The sequence below is a fragment of the Pipistrellus kuhlii genome, unplaced genomic scaffold, assembly GCF_014108245.1.
Source record: "Pipistrellus kuhlii isolate mPipKuh1 unplaced genomic scaffold, mPipKuh1.p scaffold_m20_p_28, whole genome shotgun sequence".
Taxonomy (NCBI): domain Eukaryota; kingdom Metazoa; phylum Chordata; class Mammalia; order Chiroptera; family Vespertilionidae; genus Pipistrellus; species Pipistrellus kuhlii.
This window is the reverse complement of record NW_023425527.1, coordinates 240934-261091: the sequence shown is the minus strand read 5'-3', so window position 1 is coordinate 261091 and position 20158 is coordinate 240934. Positions and strand designations below refer to the sequence as shown.

The following is a 20158-nucleotide window of genomic DNA, read 5'->3' as shown; positions in this document are numbered from 1 at the left end:
CAGCACCATTTGTTTAAAAGATGGTCCTTTCCCCAAAGTCTTGGTACCCTTGTCAAAAATCATTTGGCCATAGGTGAAAGGGTTATTTCTGGATTTTCCATTCTATTGTGTATATCTACAGGTCTGTCTTTATGCCAATATCGCATTGTTTTGATTACTATAGCTTTGATACCAGGAAGTGTGAGTCCTCCATTTTTGTTCTTCCTTTGCAAGATTATTTTGGCTATCCAGGGTCCACTGAACTTTCACAGGAATTTTAGGATTGGGATTTTGATATTGAATCTGTAGATCACTTTGGGCAGTTCTGACATTTTAAAAATATTAAGTCTTGCCGAAACCGGTTTGGCTCAGTGGATAGTGTTGGTCTGCGGACTGAAAGATCCCAGGTTCGATTCCGGTCAAGGGCCTGTACACTGGTTATGGGCACATCCCCAGTAGGGGGTGTGCAGGAGGCAGCTGGTCTATGTTTCTCTCTCATCGATGTTTCTAGCTCTCTATCCCTCTCCCTTCCTCTCTGTAAAAAATCAATATTTCTTTAAAATTATTAAGTCTTCCATTATATAAATATGGGATGTGTTTTCATTTATGTTATCTTTAATTTCTTCCAGCAATGTTTTGTAGTTTTCATAGTATAAATGTTTCATCTTTTTGGTTAAAATTAGTAAGTATTTTATTATTTTTGGATGCTTTGTAAATGTTGTTTTTGTACTTTCCTTTCAGATTGTTCATTGTTCATAAAAATGCAACTGATTTTTGTGTATTGCCTTTGTATCCTGCCACTTTGCTGAACTCATTTAGTCGAATGGGTTTTTTTGTGGAATACTTAGGGTTTTCTACATATAAGCTCATATAATCTGAAAACAGAGATAATTTTTCTTCTTCCTGTCTGTTGTGGTGGTTTCTCTCCCAATAATTAAACACATCTTACACAGCTTAAAAGCCAACTGCTGTTAAAAGTAAACATTTTATTACATAACAGAAGTACAAGTTTTCAAAAATCTATGTCAACAAAACCAAAGCCATTCTGAACACAATGAGTGATTTTTACAGTCAATAACACTCCCTTTCACTTTTCAGACATCTAACTGAAAACAAATTATTACAACTGCTGTGCTAAAATAAAAGCTCAAAATATATCTCTGGAAAACAGAAACAAAAAACAAATGGTTACATGTGCTATAAACAGACAGGACCAAGTCTTGCTGACTATTGAGGCAGCTGAACAAAGCGTGAGTTAGGGATCCATTACTCTAATGGTCACTGAAGCAGACCCTGGAGAAGGTAGCTCACAAGCAGGTGCTCAAACTCGGACTAGGAGTCCATCTATTATCGGGTTCCGGTCAGTCTGACAAATCACTCTGATCCAGTACGATTATCCTGTGTGTGCGTTTTTTAAAAACAAAAAAAAGGGAGTTTTGAGTTGTTGTGTACATTAAAAATAATAAAAACCAGCCTCTTTCTATTCAACTGAATTTAAGGGAAATGAATTTTTATTTCTTTTAATTTAAAAAACTGTATTAAATTTATTGACCCGGCCAGCATGGCTCAGTGGATGAGCATTGAACTATGAACCAGGAGGTCATGGTTTAATTCCCAGTCAGGGCACATGCCCTGGTTGTGGACTTGAACCCTGGTGGGGTTAGGGGGTATGGGAAGCAGCCAATCAGTGGTTCTATCTTATCATTGATGTTGCTATTTCTCTCTCCCTCTCCCTTTCTCTCTGAAATCACTAAAATATGTTTTTTTAAAAATTTACTGGAGTAACATTGGTTAATAACATGATTTTTATCATCAAAGTAGACATGCTCAACTAGGGTATGCTGGAAATGCAAAATGACTGCCAAGCAATTGATAGCAGCATCTTCTGGACTCCCTTCATCTAAACCTGTTCTGCTAACTCTACTGATTACTTCACCAAAGTTAGTGTTCATTTTACCTTATGTTTTAAGCATAAACATTAATGCTTTAAAAATTGAACAACTTTGAATTCAAGTCTTTGTCACTAATGTTTATTAAGATGCTGATAAATGTTTAAAGTCTACCCAGGTTGTTTAGAAATAATGAACGTTGACCTACAAACATCTGGTATCTCATTACCTGGATGGTTCTGACCAACTCAGTCGCTTCCAAAAACAAGGTTTCAGTTCCTCTTGATGAAATATAGGAGAGAAAAAAAATAACCTGATTACTTGCTAGGTCAAAGGGTACTGGGTATTCAGAAGTCACATTAGTATTCTCTCTAAGGTGAACTGTTTTACCGAGATTCTTCCTAACAGCAGTTCACTGGTTTCCTCTTCTAACATTTTTGCAGTTCCCTGTCATAGCTATGGACACTATGATGCTAATTCATAAAGCCTCTGTATTATATTCTCAGTAAATTGAATACTAGCTTAATGCTCACACACTCTGGGCTTGTCCCAGTCAGAGTCCTGAAGGAAACCTGGTCCTTCAATGAGGTGATTACTTACAGAGATGCAGTCAGAGTTGAGGAAGCAAACAAGGGATGGCAAGGCATCCAGTGACTAGCAGCAGTGGGAAGCCATTATCACTCCTAAGTCTGAAAGAACTGGAGGGTGGCGGTAGAGCAGGATGGTTACTGGAACCCAGTGAGAGTTGGAACTGGGAAGAATGGGCTATGTTTGTGGAGGGACACCACTTCTAGGCAGAGATGAGGTGGATTAGACAAGCAGGGGAAGTAATACCCCAACTGCTCTCCTGCCCTCTGATATGCTGGTGCCTCCCACTGGCCAACAGGAAGACAGCTGGCAGGAATCCCAGGAGGTGCACGGTCAGCATCCTGGGGCACAAAGCAGAGCAGGGAGAGCAGGAGAATGCGAATGGACTGGAGAAGAATGGAAGGGATACCTGATCTGAAAGAGTTAATGTCTCTAACTTCCTGAGTAGAAGGAACTTAAATATAGGCAGGCATCATTTGTGAATGGCATTTTAAAGCTCTATCAAACTGTTTTGATATTAAGGTTAATTACCTTTCACATTACTTGTAGACTCCATTTAAATTACATGATGTATTATATGATTTCTTATTGGATTCTGCAGTCTGTGTGTGAGCTAAATTTAGAACTCTTCTGAAGGTACTAGACAGTTAGAAGCAAAACATCTTTCCAGACAATGTGCAAGATAAAGATGATGAGACTGGCCGAAGGCTTGCTTTAGACATGAAATTGGATGTTGTTACTGCTTTGTGATGAAGACATGATTAGCAATTAACAGACATCTGGGCTGAACTACAGGGAAAATGTGTATGAGAAGTATGTATAGCATCTGAAAAACATTTCTAAGTAACTTTGATGTTCATCAAAGCCCATGGATTCCCAGCTACACTGTAAATGATTATTCATTCATACATACCTTCTTTAGAAGCCCCTACAACGCTCTCTGATGTCCTGTCTGGCTTCATGCCTTCTTCCACTTTCCTCTTCTTTTCACCAACTTCTTGATCCTTGGCATTTGTCTCCCTTCAATAACAATGATTTTCCATATCAAAACATATTCACAATAACCAGGGGAGCAGGACTTACTCCAAGGAAACAATAATAGCTAGCACTAATGGAATGTTCCCTATAGGCCAGGCATTCCATTCAAGGGCTATAATATTTATTAACTCAATTCTCATCACAACTATATAAGGTAGTTTTCACTACCATCCTCATTAAGTGATAAGGAAAATGAGGCACAAAAGTTAAATTACATGCCAAAATCAGTTTGGTTCAGTGGATAGAGCGTCAGCCTGCGGACTCAAGGGTCCTGAGTTCGATTCCGGTCAAGGGCATGTACCTTGGTTGTGGGTACATCCCAAGTGAGGGGTGTGCAGGAGGCAGATCAATGTTCCTCTCTCATCGATGTTTCTAACTTTCTATCCCTCTCCCTTCCTCTCTGTAAAAAATCAATACTTTAAAAAAAAAAAAAAAAGTTAAATTACATGCCTAGTAAGCTCTTACGCTGGTCTGTCTCAGATTCTGCTCTCAATCACTAGGCTATATTGTCCCAAAGAAAAAAGCCATTTCAGCAGAAACCGGTTTGGCTCAGTGGATAGAGTGTCGGCCTGCGGACTGAAAGGTCCCAGGTTCGATTCCGGCCAAGGGCATGTACATTGGTTGGGAGCACATCCCCGGTGTGTGTATGGGGGGGCGGGGGGCAGTGCAGGAGGCAGCTGGTCGGTGTTTCTCTCTCATTGATGTTTCTAGCTCTCTGTCTCTCTCCCTTTCTCTCTGTAAAAAATCAATAAAATATATTTAAAAAAAGAAAAAAAGTCATTTCACTTATGTGGCAATTGGTGTCCTTTTACAACAAGAACTTCATTACCTCACCTTCATTTCCTGAAACTCTCTGAATTGAAATATCTAATTAAAGTATCTAGCAAATTAAGACCCCGTTTATCAGACTAGTAAGCAGAAAACTTCTCTCCCACTCAACTATAAGCTCTTAAGGGCAGAGATGTCCCATCCCTTTGCACCCACCCCCTGGGCATAACGCTAGGATTGAGACAGGTACACTACAGATGCTGTTGAACCAAATGGGCACTGTTCAGATATTTCTCTTCTGTTTTCATTTGGTAGATAGGTAAAACAAATATGTAAATGAGAGAGAAAATAAAGCCCGGTAAGGTAAGAAGGACTTTTTCCTCCTAACATCTCATCACTAACAGGATACTGTCCACTTCAGGTTAGCTTCTACCTCTGTCCAAATGCCTCTGAAACTAAACTGTCACCAGCCTGTGCTTGAGGGGGAGGAGCTGTTGTTAAAGTAAGTGTGAAGGCATCTGTTTTCTCTGCCAAACAGCTATGGCTATGAGAAAGTTTGTGCTTTACTGAATAAAACCCCCGTACACCGCAGTTTCTCGTCACTAGCTCTGCCCTTTGGGACAAAAATGAGTAAGTTGACTCTCTACTTTGCGTTATTTCAGGTATTTGAGGGGAACTATCAAATTCTCCACTCCATCTGCTCCTCTCAAGCCGAGCTTCCCCAGCTCCTTCAGCTGTTCTCAGATGGCATGGTTTCCAGACCTGACGGTTCCGGGGCCATCCTCTTCTATCGGTGAGTGTCCCTTTTAAAATGCGATGCCCAGAAAGGAGCCCTACTCTGTGTCATGCCAGTGTGAGGCATTACTTTCATCTGGTCAATACATTTCTGTCTACTCATCATTAATGCTGTACTGACCTTTTAATTTTTATTTTTCATTGACCTTTTTAGCAACTGCATCAAACTGAGGCCTCGTAGAGTTGCTGCCCATGCCTTCTTCCATATCTCTCTCTCTCTCTCTCTCTCTCTCTCTCTCTCTCTCTCTCTCTCTCTCTCTCTGTAAATAAATAAATAAATGACACACTTCCTACTTTCAATGAAATTACAGTGAGCAGGCTCTTCCAATAAAAAATTCCTCATTAGCCGAGACCGGTTTGGCTCAATGGATAGAGCGTCGGCTTGGGGACTGAAAGGTCCCGGGTTCGATTCTGGTCAAGGGCATGTACCTTGGTTGCGGGCATACCCCATGTAGGGGGTGTGCAAGAGGCAGCTGGTCGATGACTCTCTCATCGATGTTTCTAGCTCTCTATCTCTCTCCCTTCTTCTCTGTACAAAATCAATAAAATATATTTAAAAAAAAAAAAAAAAAATTTCCTCATTAGATCAGATCTCTCACATTCTGTACTTTTGGATCCAAATGCTCAGCTTCCTCTTTAGAGAAATCTAGCATTTCTACCTGATAAGACCATTTTGAATCTACAGTCTATCATCTATCACATTTGTATTCATTTTAGGCTTGTGTTATCTAAAAATCTGATAAGCATGCCTTTTTTATTTAATTCAAACAACTGATGAAACTGTTGAAGGTGACAGGGCTAAGATACAGCAACCTTAGAGGCCTCTCCCTATACTGATATCTAACTGTTAATCAGTATCCTGAGTACTATGGGTGTTTGGAAGAGGATGGGCAGAAAGGAGTCAGGGCTGGCTTATCTGCAGCAATGTAATGCCATCACTAGACATTCATTCCTCAAAAGGCAAGATGTTTTTTAAAAACTAAAATCTAGTCCCCTTCCAGAGAAAGAAGAAAATGATCCCTTCATGGAGAACAGTAAATCACCTTGCAGAGCCCTTGGGGAGATCCTGTAGCATTGTGATGTCCTCAGGTGGCTGCAGCCATCTTTCCAGGTCCTCATCGAGAGAGGAGTGAGCTCTAGCAAATGGCAAGGGAAGAGAATTGAGACAACAGCCATTTCCTGTCTCCCTCCAGAAGGAGCCAAAGCACTTAGTGCGAAAGGACCTTCAAATTCCTGCTTTCATTACACATATAAAAAAATGAGAGCTCACGGAGACTGTATGTGGAGCTGTAGAGGCCACCTAGATGCAATTTAATGTGCACAAAATCCTCCTTAAAGCCTCTTGACAAAAGGCTTCAGCACCCATGAGATCAATACCTTCTAATCTAAAGTCTGATGCCAGACTGTCAACTCTTTTTTTATTGATTGAATTATTAAGGTATTACATATGTGTCTTTATTGTCTCCCCTATTGCCTCACCACACCCCCTCCCCTCATTTCTTATCATTAAGTCAATTTCCACCTGATGCTAGAACTGTACCTTCATTTCTACAAGTTTTTTTTTTTTTTTTTTTTTTTTTTTTACTAAGAACTGTCTCTGAGCCGAAACTGGTTTGGCGCAGTGGATGGAGCATCAGTCTGTGGACTGAAAGGTCCCAGGTTTGATTCCGGTCAAGGGCATGTACATTGGTTGCGGGCACATTCCCAGTGGGGGTGTGCAGGAGGCAGCTGGTCGATGATTCTCTCTCATCGATGTTTCTAACTATCTATCCCCCTCAATTCCTCTCTGTGAAAAATCAATAAAAATTTTTTTTTTAAACTGCTTCTGAGACTAAACGATGCAGTGTGTGTTTTCAGAAGGCCTGTAAAGTCCCACCCATCTGAAAAATATCTTCCACTCTGGCTTGGTGCCGAGGTCTGAGATGACGGAGCATCTGTGGGCATCTGTGTCCAGCACAGCCAGCCCTTTTGGAAAAGGAAGAGACAACAATAACAGCAGCTAGCTTTTGATCATGTGACTTTATATAATCTAATGTAACTCCACCTTCTTGAACTACTCTTCTTTTGCCTTGAATAATGACACAGATATTACTGGAGATATTTGGGATATGGGGGAGTGGAGTTACATCATACATTATGATCAAAAGATTTCTTGAAACTTAAAAATAGATATTTATCTCCCTCCCCTTTTCCTCCTCTGTCTCCCACAAAACCCTTTCCCCACTTCCTCAAAGGTCCCACGGGCTTCTGTCTCCTCCTCCATTCACAGACCTTCCCTTCCAGATCTCTCTCTTCTCCTTCCTTATAGAGAATGATTTTACCTTTGAAGAGTGTGATGAAAACAGGATTCACTATCCAAAAGCTATCCACTCTTCTCCCTTGCCTTCTTCTATAGCAGCTAAAAAGTTAAAGGCTCAGATTCCAGTCTCCCTTGTAACTGAAGATGGTCACGCATCCCATTTGGCCAAGGATATATAGTGAGCATCTGCTGGGAAGGGCTTCTGAGAAAGATTTTGCTCCCCAAATAAAAAGGGATCAAGTCAGCTAGAATATTCCTTTGGTCCACTCTCTTATCTCTGCCTGGTCTGTGGACAGGGGTTATGCAACCAGGAGGTGACTAGCCTGAAAATAAAGACGAGCATGCTATGGTGTTGCTGCAGATGGCACACCAGGAAGATCAAAAGAACCATCCTTTGATGCACTACCAACCTGTGGGCCTCATGTCACGTGAGATAAACTCACTTAAGCACGATAGTGGGGTTTTCTATCATTGCAGCTGAAAGAATTCTGCAGGGCCACCTTAAGGATCCACAGGACCAGGATTAGGATGAAGCAAGTGGTACAAAGGCAGATTCAGATCCTGGCTTTCTTTTAAATTCAGATATTTTCTTCATCAGGATTATTTTTTGTATTAATTTCTATTTTTTTTAATTACATTAAAACAACACTCCTCCATTTTGTGTCCAAAGAGTGCCTTACTTATCTTGCCCTGAATGACAAGATAAGGCAAGAGAAGTCAGGAGGCAAAGGAGATGAACTGCAGTGGTTCACTTTACAACACAAGTTAGAGAAGAGCTCTCAATCAGGGCGAGGATCAGGTTTCTTAAGGCAACCTTGTGTTTTTGACACTGAATTATCTAAGTGACTGCCCCATTTCCTTGTATTTGGCTAGAAAGATCTAACAATTCTCTTTCAAGGCCTTTAAATAAAATGTCTTGAAAGAAGCCAAAACCTGTATTTGCCTCGAAAATGAAGTAAAAAAACAAACAAAAACACAAAAACTTGACAAGAAAAAAAAATACCTCTAATTAAAAATGGGCAAAGGAGTCAAATAGATATTTCTCCAAAGAACATATACAAATAGACTTCAAACACATTTGAAAAACTACTCAACATCACTAATGATAAGGAAAATGCAAATCAAAGCCACAATGAGATATCACCTCATATCCTTTAGGATGGCTACTATTAAAAAAACAACTCAGAAAATAATAAGTATTGGCAAGAATGTGAAGAAACTGAAACCCTTGTGCACTGCCAGTGGGAATGTAAAATGGTGCAGCTGCTGTGGAAAACAGTCTGGTATTTCCTAAAGAAATTAAAAATAGATTTATCATATGATCCAGAATCCCACGTCAGAATATGTCCAAAAGAATTGAAAGCAGGATGCTTTCAAGAGATATTTGTATACCTATGTTCATAGCAGCACTATTCACAATAGTCAAAAGGTTGAAGCAATCAGTGTCCACTAACAAATGAAAGAATAAACAAAATCCGATACACATACACATAAACATACTAGTACAATGGAATTAAGCCTTAAAAAGTAAGAAAATTCTGACACATGTGACATGAATGGATCTTGAGAACATTATGCTAAATGAAATAAATTAGTTACAAAAAGACAAGTACTGTATCACTTCACTTATATAAGGTCATCAAAAGTAGTAAGACTCATACAAGCAGAAAGCGGAATGGTGGTTGCTAGGAACTGAGGGGAGAGGGATATGGGGAGTTGTTTAACGGGTATAGAGTTTCAGTTTTGCAACATGGAAAAGTTCTGGAGATTGGTTGCAAAACAATGTGAATATAATTAACATTAGTGAACTTAAACATTTTATGTTATGTGTATTCTATGACAATTTAAATTTTTTTTTAACATTTTAGGAATAGGGGCAACTGGGATAGTATGAAAAAAGATTATCTCCCTCCCCCCTTCTTCTTATTTGTCAACAGCAGAACAAAAACTAATACAGTATTTTAAATCCTTTCAAAAGTCCAGCGTTGTATGTTACCTCTCTGTGTCTTCTTCTAGACCCTGAGTTTCTTGGGTCCAAATCACACTGCTATCTTCTTTTGTTTCTTGTTCTTCTAAATAACTTCGATCTAAAAACAGTTGAAGAACTTCACTTTATTTGAACAACAAAAAAATAATAATAATAATTCACAAAGACTGCCTTAAAATGGAGTGCTTTAAAAAAATAAAAAAAAAAAAACCCTTAGGGCTAATCGGTGGCCCCTGTAGTCTGCTAAGCACTAGGTCCTGCTTCCCCAGGAGAGCAGGTGCCAGGTGGCAGCCTGCAGGGAGCCTGTTTCACAGCGGCTGCCGCAGGGGTCTTAGGAGCTCTGCAGTGCCAGGTGAAGCTACAGGAAACGCTGCCTGTGCCAGGGCTGAGAGACAGAGGGAGCAGAGGAAAGAAAGGAACATAAGAGGAAGGAAGAGACCCTGAAAACAAATCGCACAGATTTTCTTGAGGACCACCCTGTTCTCAGTTGCTAGATGTTTCTAGGTTGGAGCTTCAGGGAAAATATTTGGGAGGGAAAGGGTAGTGCCCTTTTATGTATGCCAGGCATTTTACAAATGCCATCTCGCTCCATCCTGTCAGCAGTCCTATGAAGGGAAGGGAACTAACATTTGTTCAGTGTCTTATAATGTACCAGGCACTGTGTATGAAACTATTATGTACATCATGGAGTAGGAATTATCATCCCCATTTTACAGGTAAGGATGACTGAGGTTTTAAACAGTTTGCCATACAAAAGCAGTGGAGTCAGAATCAAGGTGGTTATGCCTCACTCTCTCCCAAATGTACCACTGTACTGCCAAGGGCAGCACCACAGCAAGAACCTGATGAGGAACATCTGGGTAGTTGGCTTACCATTTGCAGGGACGCCCAGAGGATCTGCTGTGTCCTCATCTAGCACTGGGGATGAGGTCTGCTGCCTCTTCAAGTGCTCTGTCCAATACAAAAGCCGAAGGCAACTTATTTCTTCCTTTGCATGTCACACCATTCTCTAGGGCAGCGGTTTTCAGTGGGTGGTCCTCAGACCAGCCAGTTTACCTGAGAACTTGTTAGATATGCAAATTCTGGGCCTCATTCCAGACCCACTGAATCAGAAACTCGGGTGGGTTCAGCAATATGTAGTTTACCCAGGTGATTCTGGATACCACTGCTTGACTTTCAATCCCATACAACAGTAAAAATAAAACCGATGATGATAGGAAAGATTTCTAGAGCCCTATGTGGCAGGTACGGCTTCTAACTACCACGAAGTCAAGATCAATGCTCACAGTTAATTCTCACAACAACCCTATGAGATTGATCACATTGTTATTCCTGTTTAACAGATGTGGAAATGGAAGTAAAAAAAAAAAAAGGTGAAGGAGGAATTTACCTAGAATCACAGAGAGTAAGAGAAGGAAATGGAATTTAAACCCAGGCAGTCTAGCTCTAAGGTTTATGCTCTTAATCTCCATTTTCTAGTCTCTCAAACAGTTTGTAACAGCATCAGAGCAACCCATAATTTACCCTATCTCTATTGGACTATATTTCATATTTTTACCTAGTGAAGAGGAAAGACAGAAAGCAAAGAATATAATTTCTAGTTCCGAAATTGCTCACTAGATCAAGACAAGCATCTGCTAAGCTCAGCACACTGCCTGGCATCTGTTAGGTGCTTGGTCTCCTCCAGGTGCTTCCAGAGCAGAGCAGAGACAGCTGGGAGGCAGCACGGACAGGAGCCAGGGCTCGCCCGCCACACCGCCCTGCTGTGTGCAGAAACAGGTCTCCCCTTCCTGCACGTCAGTTACAGGCTCTACCTGGTAGCTTCTGGGCATCATGGGGCCCCACAAGATCATCCAATGTAATTTGAAATAAAAAGTTTATTTTATCCTTATTAAAGTAGTCCCTTGTTGATCTTAAGGATCCCCTAGGACTCTAAAGCACCTCCCCTTTAGGCCCTTGCTAGAAGCCCAGGGCTTTGGAGGTATCAGCTTCTGGTCACCCCTGAGGGGGAACAACAGAGTGATGATGTATATAACCAGCTGAGAGCACCCATTATTAGGAGAAACTACCCAAATGCCCTCTGCCTTTATCTTTCTGGAAAATTACTGACCCGTCTCAAAGTACAGACATCACCTAGAAACCTGGCCCAGATCAGTCCTGTGAGCAACACGAGGGAGGGCTGCACAGATGCCCTGGGACACAGCAGTGCCACGAGGCTGGAGCCCGAGAAGAGACCTGGTGACAGCTGCTGAAACAGGGGGCTCTGCGTGGTGACTGAGAGAAGACAGCAGAATCCAGAGGAAAGTTTCACTCAAGTCAAACGGCTAAGGAGCCTACAAGTACTGCGTATGCCAGGACCAAGGCACAGATGACACCCTGTAGGGTGTGTGGTGACCTCTATTTACTCACAAGCAGCAGTTCTAGTGTATTAAGAAGAACACGCCCTATCCAGTTTGGCTCAGTGGATAGAGCATCGACCTGGACACCAAGGGGTCCAGGATTCAATTCCAGTCAAGGGCACGTACCTTGGTTGCAGGATCCTCCCTGGCCTAGGCCCTGGTTGGGCCTCATGCAGGAGGCAACCAACCAATGGGTTTTCCTCATATTGATGTTTCTGTCTTTTCCTCTCTCTCCCACTCTCTCTGAAAGATCAATAAAAAAAATATCCTAGGGCTGAGACCGGTTTGGCTCAATGGATAGAGCGTCGGCTTGGGGACTGAAGGGTCCCGGGTTCGATTCCAGTCAAGGGCATGTACCTTGGTTGCAGGCATATCCCCAGTAGGGGGTGTGCAAGAGGCAGCTGATCCATGACTCTCTCTCATCGATGTTTCTAACTCTCTATCTCTCTCCCTTCCTCTCTGTACAAAATCAATAAAATATATTTAAAATATATATATATATCCTAGGGCTGAAACCGGTTTGGCTCAGTGGTAGAGCGTCGGTCTGTGGACTGAAAGGTCTCAGGTTCGATTCCGGTCAAGGGCATGTACATTGGTTGCAGGCACATCCCCGGTAGGGGGTGTGCAAGAGGCAGCTGGTTGATGTTTCTCTCTCATCGACGTTTCTAGCTCTCTATCCCTCTCTCCTCCTCTCTGTAAAAAATCAATATCCTAGGGTGAGGTTTAACAAAAAGACAAAAAAAAAAAAAAGGAGCTAATTGGCCAAGCTGGTGTTGCTCAGTGGTTGAGCATTGACCTATGAACCAGGAGGTCACAGGTCAATTCCTGGTTGGGGCACATACCCGGGTTGAGGGCTTGATCCCCAGTGGGATGTGCAGGAGGCAGCTGATCAATGATTCTCTCTCATCATGGATGTTTCTATCTTTCTCCCTCTCCCTTTTTCTCTGAAATTAATACATATATATTTAAAGAGAGCAACTGGAGAAGAAAACTTTGCAAGGACTCCCTAGCGCGTTCCAGAGCAGGAACGTGGGGGTGGTGCCATGAGAGAGTGGCCCCAAGATCCTGTGACCTGTATGACCCTGTGGCATCAGGGGAGGGGTGCAGTGAGGCAAGAAGGGCCTATGACTACAGAAGAAGACTTTAAGGCAGATTCTAGCAGCTCTGACTGACTCCACTCAAGTTCATCAGGCCAATGGGGCTGGGGCTTGTGACAGCATAGAAGGTAGCTTTCGGTTGAGTTAGACCAGGTAAGGCCTCATTCACCTTCCTCTTCCTGTATCCAGAGACACAAAACCTCTGAGATCCTGAGTACCAAGAGGTGTCCCTCAGGAAAATTTCTAGAGGCCTCATTCTAAGAATTGAACCATCAGAGGTCTCACAAGATGTGTCCTCTGAGGGTGAGAGGCTGGTGGGCCAGGCTGTCAAGAAGAGATCAGTCTGGTCTTTTCTGGGGAAGCAAACCACATGCCCCAAATGTCGCTATAGCATTTACGTCCAGCACCAACTCAGCCTTGAAAGGCGGGCCAATCGGCTACAATTATAACTGAACTGGTATTGCTCAGTCTCCTCCTGAAATGGAAAATTCTGGTCACATTAGGTCTGGTGCCACTGACTTCTCTGCCCTCAGGAAAGTGATTCATCCACAATGCCAATACCTTCCATACCTCCTACTAAAGGTTGAACTAAAAGAACGGGGTGTCTTGGGTTCAGTAGCCAGACATCAGGCCTCCAAGGCATGGCTGGGTTGGTTAGGAAAAGAGATAACAATTCCTATAATAACAGAAGTTCATCATAATAAACCACATGAATGTTGCTATTTTCTCTTACTAGTAGAATCATAACCATGGGCCCTATAAGAAACAAAATGACGACACAGGCCAGTTATCCTGGCCAGGCTTCGGTAGTAATCTGAGGTCCATTGATTTAAAAACCGCCCCTTCCTGAATTCTGTACATGCATAGGGCCTTCTGCACTGGTGCGCACTCCCAAGGCAAGAAACCATATTGCGGTCAGTGACCATGGCTAACAGGGCCGCTGACATTCGAGCATCCCTTACCAATTTCATCAAGTAGCTCCTGAGGTGGAGGTGGTAGCTCGTCAATGTGATGCTGCGAGATGGCTTCTATTAGTTCTTTAAAAAGAGAAAAGGGGAAATGACTTAACACTCTCCTGGACCTGAAGTGGATTTTCTAGGCTCCCACGTGGGTTTGATTTAGGATTTCCCAATGTGAAACAAACTAAGGCAGGGAAAAGGCCTCTTACAATTACAGGCCTACTAGACACCTCCAAATATGTGAATGGCTTTACTCCCCGTTTTACTCCAAATCCTTTCCTATATCACCCCTACCCCAGTTTGGCTTAATCTGTGCCCCTCACTCGCCAAGGATATTTGGGGTAGGTGCAGTACAAATTCTTACTGAGAGGCTGGGAGCACAGTCCAGAACAGGGCTGATAATGGGATAGAGAGAGAGGCTCTGGACCAGTCAAAAGGAACAAAACACAAAGTAGAAAAAATTCTCTATAGATTATGAGGCCAGGGCACATAGAAACAATCATACTTTGGGCCTTTCCCTAAGTGCTCAATTAAAACATTAACCATACCCTCTCAGCATAATCCACAAAATCCTTATCCCCCAGAGGGAGATTCTAAGAGCTGTACCAAAGATGCAAGACATTAAAATTAATGTGACTGCTCGCTTCGGCAGCATGTATACTAAAATTGAAACGATACAGTCTGGCCAGCGTATCTCAGTTGAGCGTTGACCTATGAACCAGGAGGTCAGGGCATCGAACCTGATCCCCAATGTGGGGTGTGCAGGAGGCAGCCAATCAATGATTCTCACTCGTTGATGTTTCTCTCTCTCTCTTCCTCTCTATAATCTTTAAAAATTAAAAACAATAACAATAAGCCCCTAGCTGGTTTGGCTCAGTGGATAGAGTGTCATCCTATGGATTGACCAATCCCAGTTTCGATTCCAGTCAAGGGCATGAACCTTAGTTGCAGGCTTCTGGGCATGTGAGTGGCAACCAATGGATATGTCTCTCTCACATTGGTGTTTCTCTCTATCTCTCCTTCTCCCTTCTAAAAATCTAAAAATCAATGGAAAAAATAATCCTTCAGTGAGGATTAAAAATCTATACTATGGTAATATCAATAGAAGAGAAAGATGCATATTGACATACCTTTGTGATGCCCACCAGCTAATCAGGAGTGAGTATGCAAATTAACCCAACAAATATGGTGGGTTAATTTGCATGCACAGGGGCTGAACAGCCAGGGGCAGGACACGCCATGGCGATGACACAGGCATTTTGCACCGCCCCAGCCTGCCCCAGCTGCTCTGAGCCTCGTGGGAAGGTGGCTCCAGCTGGAGGGAAGGCAGTGCCAGCAGCCAAAGGAAGGAAGGCCCATTCTTGTACGAATCTTCATGCATCAGGCTTCTAGTAATAATAATAATCCTTTATTATATAATAAAGAGGTAATATGCAAATGGTCATTACGCCATGACATGTAATGACTGATCAGCAGGAGGGCAGGGCAGCGAGCCATGAGTGGCAGTGGGCAAGGCAGCCAGCTGAGGCAAGTGGCAGCGAACTGCTCACGTACATATTTGTGCACAGGGATACTAGTAATAATAATAAAACTGAAACAATACAGAGAAGATTAGCATGGCCCCGGACAAGGATGACGCATAAATTTGTGAAGTGTTCCATATGTTTAAAAAAAAACATTAATGTGGCAAAGGCAACACACCTGTCTAAGAGCTGTTAACACACCCAGACCTTTGCTTTGGAACTGTCCTCCAAGCTTTTCCAAGGAAAGGAGCCAAAGTGCTGATACAGATTTTTGACAGTTCTTCAACATAAGGACATAGTTAAGCAGCATATGTAGAATGGACTACTATGCAGCCATTAAATATATTTACAAATAATTTTTACTGAAGAAAAGAAATCCTCAAAATATATCATCAAAGAAAAAAAGCTGGTTAGAACTGATGTAAGATATAATCTCAACTATGCTAAAAAATGCTTTTTGTATATTTCTAAAAATATAGAAAAAATTTGTGCTAAAATAGTGCTGGTGGTAGAATTCATTGTGTTTCTTTTTTAAGCTTTTCTTTATTCTCCAAGTTTTCTATAATGAGTTTTACTTTTATAATTGGGGGAAAATAATATTTTAAAATATATTTTATTGAGTTTTTACAGAGAGGAAAAGAGAGGGAAAGAAAGCCATAAACAACAGTAAGAGAGAACCATTGATCAGCTGCCCCCTGCACACACCCCACTGGGGATGTGCCTGCAACCAAGGTGCATGCCCCTGACGGGAATTGAACCTGGGACCCTTCAGTCCTCAGGCTGACACTCTATCCACTGAGCCAAACTGGTTTCAGCTAATATTTTTATTTAAATCAAATGTAGCATCAAAGATGAGACTATGGCTCCCGTAAATCGCCTTCCTATCATAAACTCGTGTTTTGATATTGAACAGGGTACCTCTTGGCAGGCTCCTTTTCTGGATGGCATGGGATGACGTGTCAGGCACCTTAGCACTTCTGGAGGAACCAGCCCCAGTAAATGGAGATGTTCTTTTCTATAAGTAAGACATAAACATGGTCATTGACACATATATTGAGCTAAAAAGGCTCCTACGGCTCAACCATTTCCAACGTTAAGGCTGTGTATCACTGGTGGAAGAATCCAGTTGCTTGTTGATTGAGTCAAATTCATTCAAATGCCAGCTCCTCCAGGAAGTCTTCTTACCCCTCTTGCCTGGGCAGTACTCAGTACTCCCTCTGTGTTAGTCTTTCTCACTAGGTGGTGAGTTCCTTCAGGGCAGGGACTATGCCTTTTATATTCACATCTGGGTACCTTGAAGTGGGCTGGGCAAGGAGCCTGGTATTTAGAACCTGCCCAATGAACAGTTTGAGGAGTGAAAGCATAAAATTCTTTATTGCTCTACTTCAGACTGAGACATTTTGTGAATCAAATGCCCAAAGAAGATAATAGTTGGTTTATCATTGAGAGCCAAAGCCAATAATCAATCTACTGTAGGATGGTGAGTCAACAGGTTCTTTTGTTTTGTTTTGTTTTTTAGTGAATAAACATAACCATTTTATTATTCAATTCTGGCTCCATGTGCAGCCAATGGGGTGATAATGGTTTGGAGAATTCAAGAGGGTTTCTTTCACATGTCGGAGGCTTGGTGCTGGCAGAACTGGCAAAGTTACATAGCAAAGGGACAGAACGACAGGTTCTCAATGCACAGTATCAAGGAAGAAACTTGTCATTTTCTTGAAGAGACTACACATGCAAAATATGAGGGAGAGAAGAAGGTGGCACACAACCGAGTGTTTTCCACTATAGACTATTCGTTCAGGAGTTCAGAGAAGACTGAATATCAATCAAAACTCTTAGGGAACTAAACAGAGGAGGCTTCAAGAAGGAAGCAGAACTTAAGTAGGTAGGATATGATTAGAGAGAAAAATAATGCAGGTGAAGGCAGCATCATAAGCTATGGCAGAGTTTGGCTCCTAGAGAAATTGCCAAACATTACCTCTAGGCGGCATGGGGTGGGGAGAGGGAGGCACAAAATCCCAGTCTCACAGAAGAGCCCCAGGGAAGCTAGAAAGGATCCTGCTGGATTCTTGCTCTTTTTGTAAAAAGGATTTGGAGAAATCATGGCACTCTGGACCACTGAGGCCTTTGGGCTGACTCCATGGGAGTGGAATGCAGACCTGGCATACTTACGTGATCAGTCTGTCTTGAAGGGAGAGTTTCCGAGGAAGTAAAGAGGGAATCTAGGTTCTTTGCTTTCTCCTGGACAGTTGTAAATTTATCAGACAAAGTTAACGTGGATTCGTGATAGCTCCAGCATGAGGAAGACCCTGTTTGATCCTGAAATGTGATGCTTTCAAGGCAGTCTGTATAGTGACTACTACTTGAAGAAATTGACTCTGTTGTAGAAAAGAGGGTAGTTAGTTTCTGACTCCTTTATATTATTTAAAAACAAAAACAGAAAATCTCACACAACTCTATACCTATACCAAGCAGTCTCCAAAATATTAATAACTGAAATAATCACTGATCTGAGACACAGCTCCTCCAAGTATAAAAAATGACAATCTTGTCCTGGCTGATGTAGCTCAGTGGGAGAGCATTAGTCCTCGCACTGAAGGATCATGGGTTCGATTCCTGTCAAGGGCATCTGGGTTGCAGGTTTGTTCCTGGCCAGGGTCAGGTGTGTGTGGAAGGCAACTAATCTCCCTCTCTCTCTCTCTCTCTCTCTCCTCCCCCCTGCCTTCCTTCCCTTCCACTTGCACTAAAAACAAAATCAATGGAAAAAATATCCTTGAGTGAGAATTAACAACGAAATAAATAAATAAATAAATAAATAAATAAATAAATAGTCTCCAAACTTAGTCATCAAAATAGAGTGAGAACTAGGACACGAGGATGTTGGTGCTGGCCATGGGCAGCTGCAGGACTCAGAACTATACCTGTCTAAGCACAAGGGACTGTTTGAAGTTACAAACTCTAGAGAATGCAGTGTATTTGTACTAAATTCAATAGTGCTCAAGGAACAGAGCAGTCTCTGCATTTGCATGTCTCTACCACTACAGTAAAAACACCTCCTACAGCTGCTTAATAACAACCAGCACCACCCTCCCTGGCCTCCCATGGGGTTATCCCTTCAACTCTGGCCTTAAAGAATACCTCTGCTCTGTGAGAAAGCACCTTCCAGGTTGGCTCCCAAGGCCTGGCTTCCCAGAGCCAATGGCACAGAGGCTGTCACTCCCCTCCAAAAGCTTCTCCTCCCTTCAAGCGATTACCTGGGCGGAGCGGAGTGCTGACACTAGTAGGTGCATGGTTTATTTTGGGTGTTTTGCATGAGACTTCCTTAAAAGAAGCATCTTGTTCATAGGAGATACTAGACAGGTCTTGGATGTCTGTCAGTGATCTAAAGAATTAAAAGCACACAATCACAATAATTGGGAGATGTTTGGAAAAATTCAACATATTCCTGAGAGGTACCTTTTAACCCATTCTACAGCATAAGCAAGTGGCAGACCTTCCCCACACACCATATATGTTTATAAAAAAATTTTTTCCCTATGTGGCAGCCCTGACCAACTTTAAAATCATTTTTTTGTGAGAATTTTCAGCTGAAAATACCCAAGAACTCCCAAATTGTGAGTAGTATATTTATTTTTATTTTTTTTAATATATTTTATTGATTTTTTACAGAGAGGAAGGGAGAGGGATAGAGAAACATCGATGAGAGAGAAACATCAATTCAGCTGCCTCCTGCACAACCCCTACTGGGGATGTGCCTGCAACCAAGGTACATGCCCTTGACTGGAATTGAACCTAGGACCCTTCAGTCCGAAGGCCGATGCTCTATCTACTGAGTCAAACCAGTTAGGGCAGTATATTTATTTTTATAATATTCATTGCAAATTGATTTTTTTTATATTTTATTGATTTTTTACAGAGAGGAAGAAGAGGGATAGAGAATTAGAAACATCGATGAGAAAGAATCATCGATCAGCTGCCTCTTGCATCACCCCCACTGGGGATGTGCCCGCAACCAAGGTATATGCTCTTGACTGGAATTGAACCCAGGACCCTTCAGTCCGCAGGCCGACGCTCTATCCACTGAGCCAAACCTGTCTTGGCACAAATTGACTTTTTTTTTTTTTTTTAATATATTTTATTGATTTTGTACAGAGAGAAAGGGAGAGAGATAGAGAATTAGAAACATCGATGAGAGAGGGTCATCGATCAGCTGCCTCTTGCACATCCCCTACTGGGGATATGCCTGCAACCAAGGTACATGCCCTTTGATCGGAATCGAACCCAGGACCTTTCAGTCCCCAAGCCGACGCTCTATCCATTGAGCCAAACCGGTTTCGGCAACAAATTGACTTTTTTTTAATTAAATTCAAAATATTGTGGCATGTGGGGATGGTTTTCATTTTGGACACTGGCTAAGGATGCTCTTGACAAAAATCTTTATTTGGCAACAAACAAAAATTAGAAAATACCTTAGAATATCCTATCAAATAAAAAGGAAATATGCTAATTGACCTTCACGCTGTTGCAAAGATGGCGGCACCCACAGCCAATAAGGAGGGAATGTGCTAATTGACTGCCCCACCCTCAAAGATGGTGGTGCCCATAGCCACAAGATGGTGGCACCCAGTCCCCTCAGCCCTGCTGGGGCAGCAGGCACGCAGCAAGGTTGGGCCCGCCCCCAGGCAAGCATGGCTGCTACATGTCCCTGCCTCTCCAGAGTCCCCCAATCCCTTCAGTCCCCCAACTACACAAGACTGGCCCGCCCAAGGTGCAGGCAAGCCTTGGATAGCAGCTGCCCAGCAACCCAGGCCACCCAAGGCTCGGGTAACCAGGGCCA

The 20158-nt window shown here is 42.4% G+C and overlaps 1 protein-coding gene and 1 pseudogene across 2 annotated transcripts in view; one reads left to right on the top strand and one right to left on the bottom strand.

The window, feature by feature from the left end:
• Nucleotides 1-945: 945 nt before the first annotated feature.
• TEX14 (testis expressed 14, intercellular bridge forming factor) overlaps nucleotides 946-20158 on the bottom strand; it is a 65434-nt gene continuing 46221 nt past the window's right edge. For both annotated transcript variants that reach the window (XM_036454183.2, XM_045587310.1), the window contains 10 exons: nucleotides 18576-18703; nucleotides 17494-17699; nucleotides 16240-16336; nucleotides 13802-13876; nucleotides 10217-10294; nucleotides 9353-9443; nucleotides 6101-6193; nucleotides 3370-3476; nucleotides 2098-2149; nucleotides 946-1377 (listed from right to left, as the gene is read on the bottom strand). In XM_036454183.2, the coding sequence (XP_036310076.2) occupies nucleotides 1341-1377; nucleotides 2098-2149; nucleotides 3370-3476; nucleotides 6101-6193; nucleotides 9353-9443; nucleotides 10217-10294; nucleotides 13802-13876; nucleotides 16240-16336; nucleotides 17494-17699; nucleotides 18576-18703 (964 nt within the window). In that variant the 3' untranslated portion in view covers nucleotides 946-1340. The remainder of the gene's footprint in view (nucleotides 1378-2097; nucleotides 2150-3369; nucleotides 3477-6100; nucleotides 6194-9352; nucleotides 9444-10216; nucleotides 10295-13801; nucleotides 13877-16239; nucleotides 16337-17493; nucleotides 17700-18575; nucleotides 18704-20158) is intronic.
• Nucleotides 15369-15465, top strand: LOC118728135 (annotated as a pseudogene).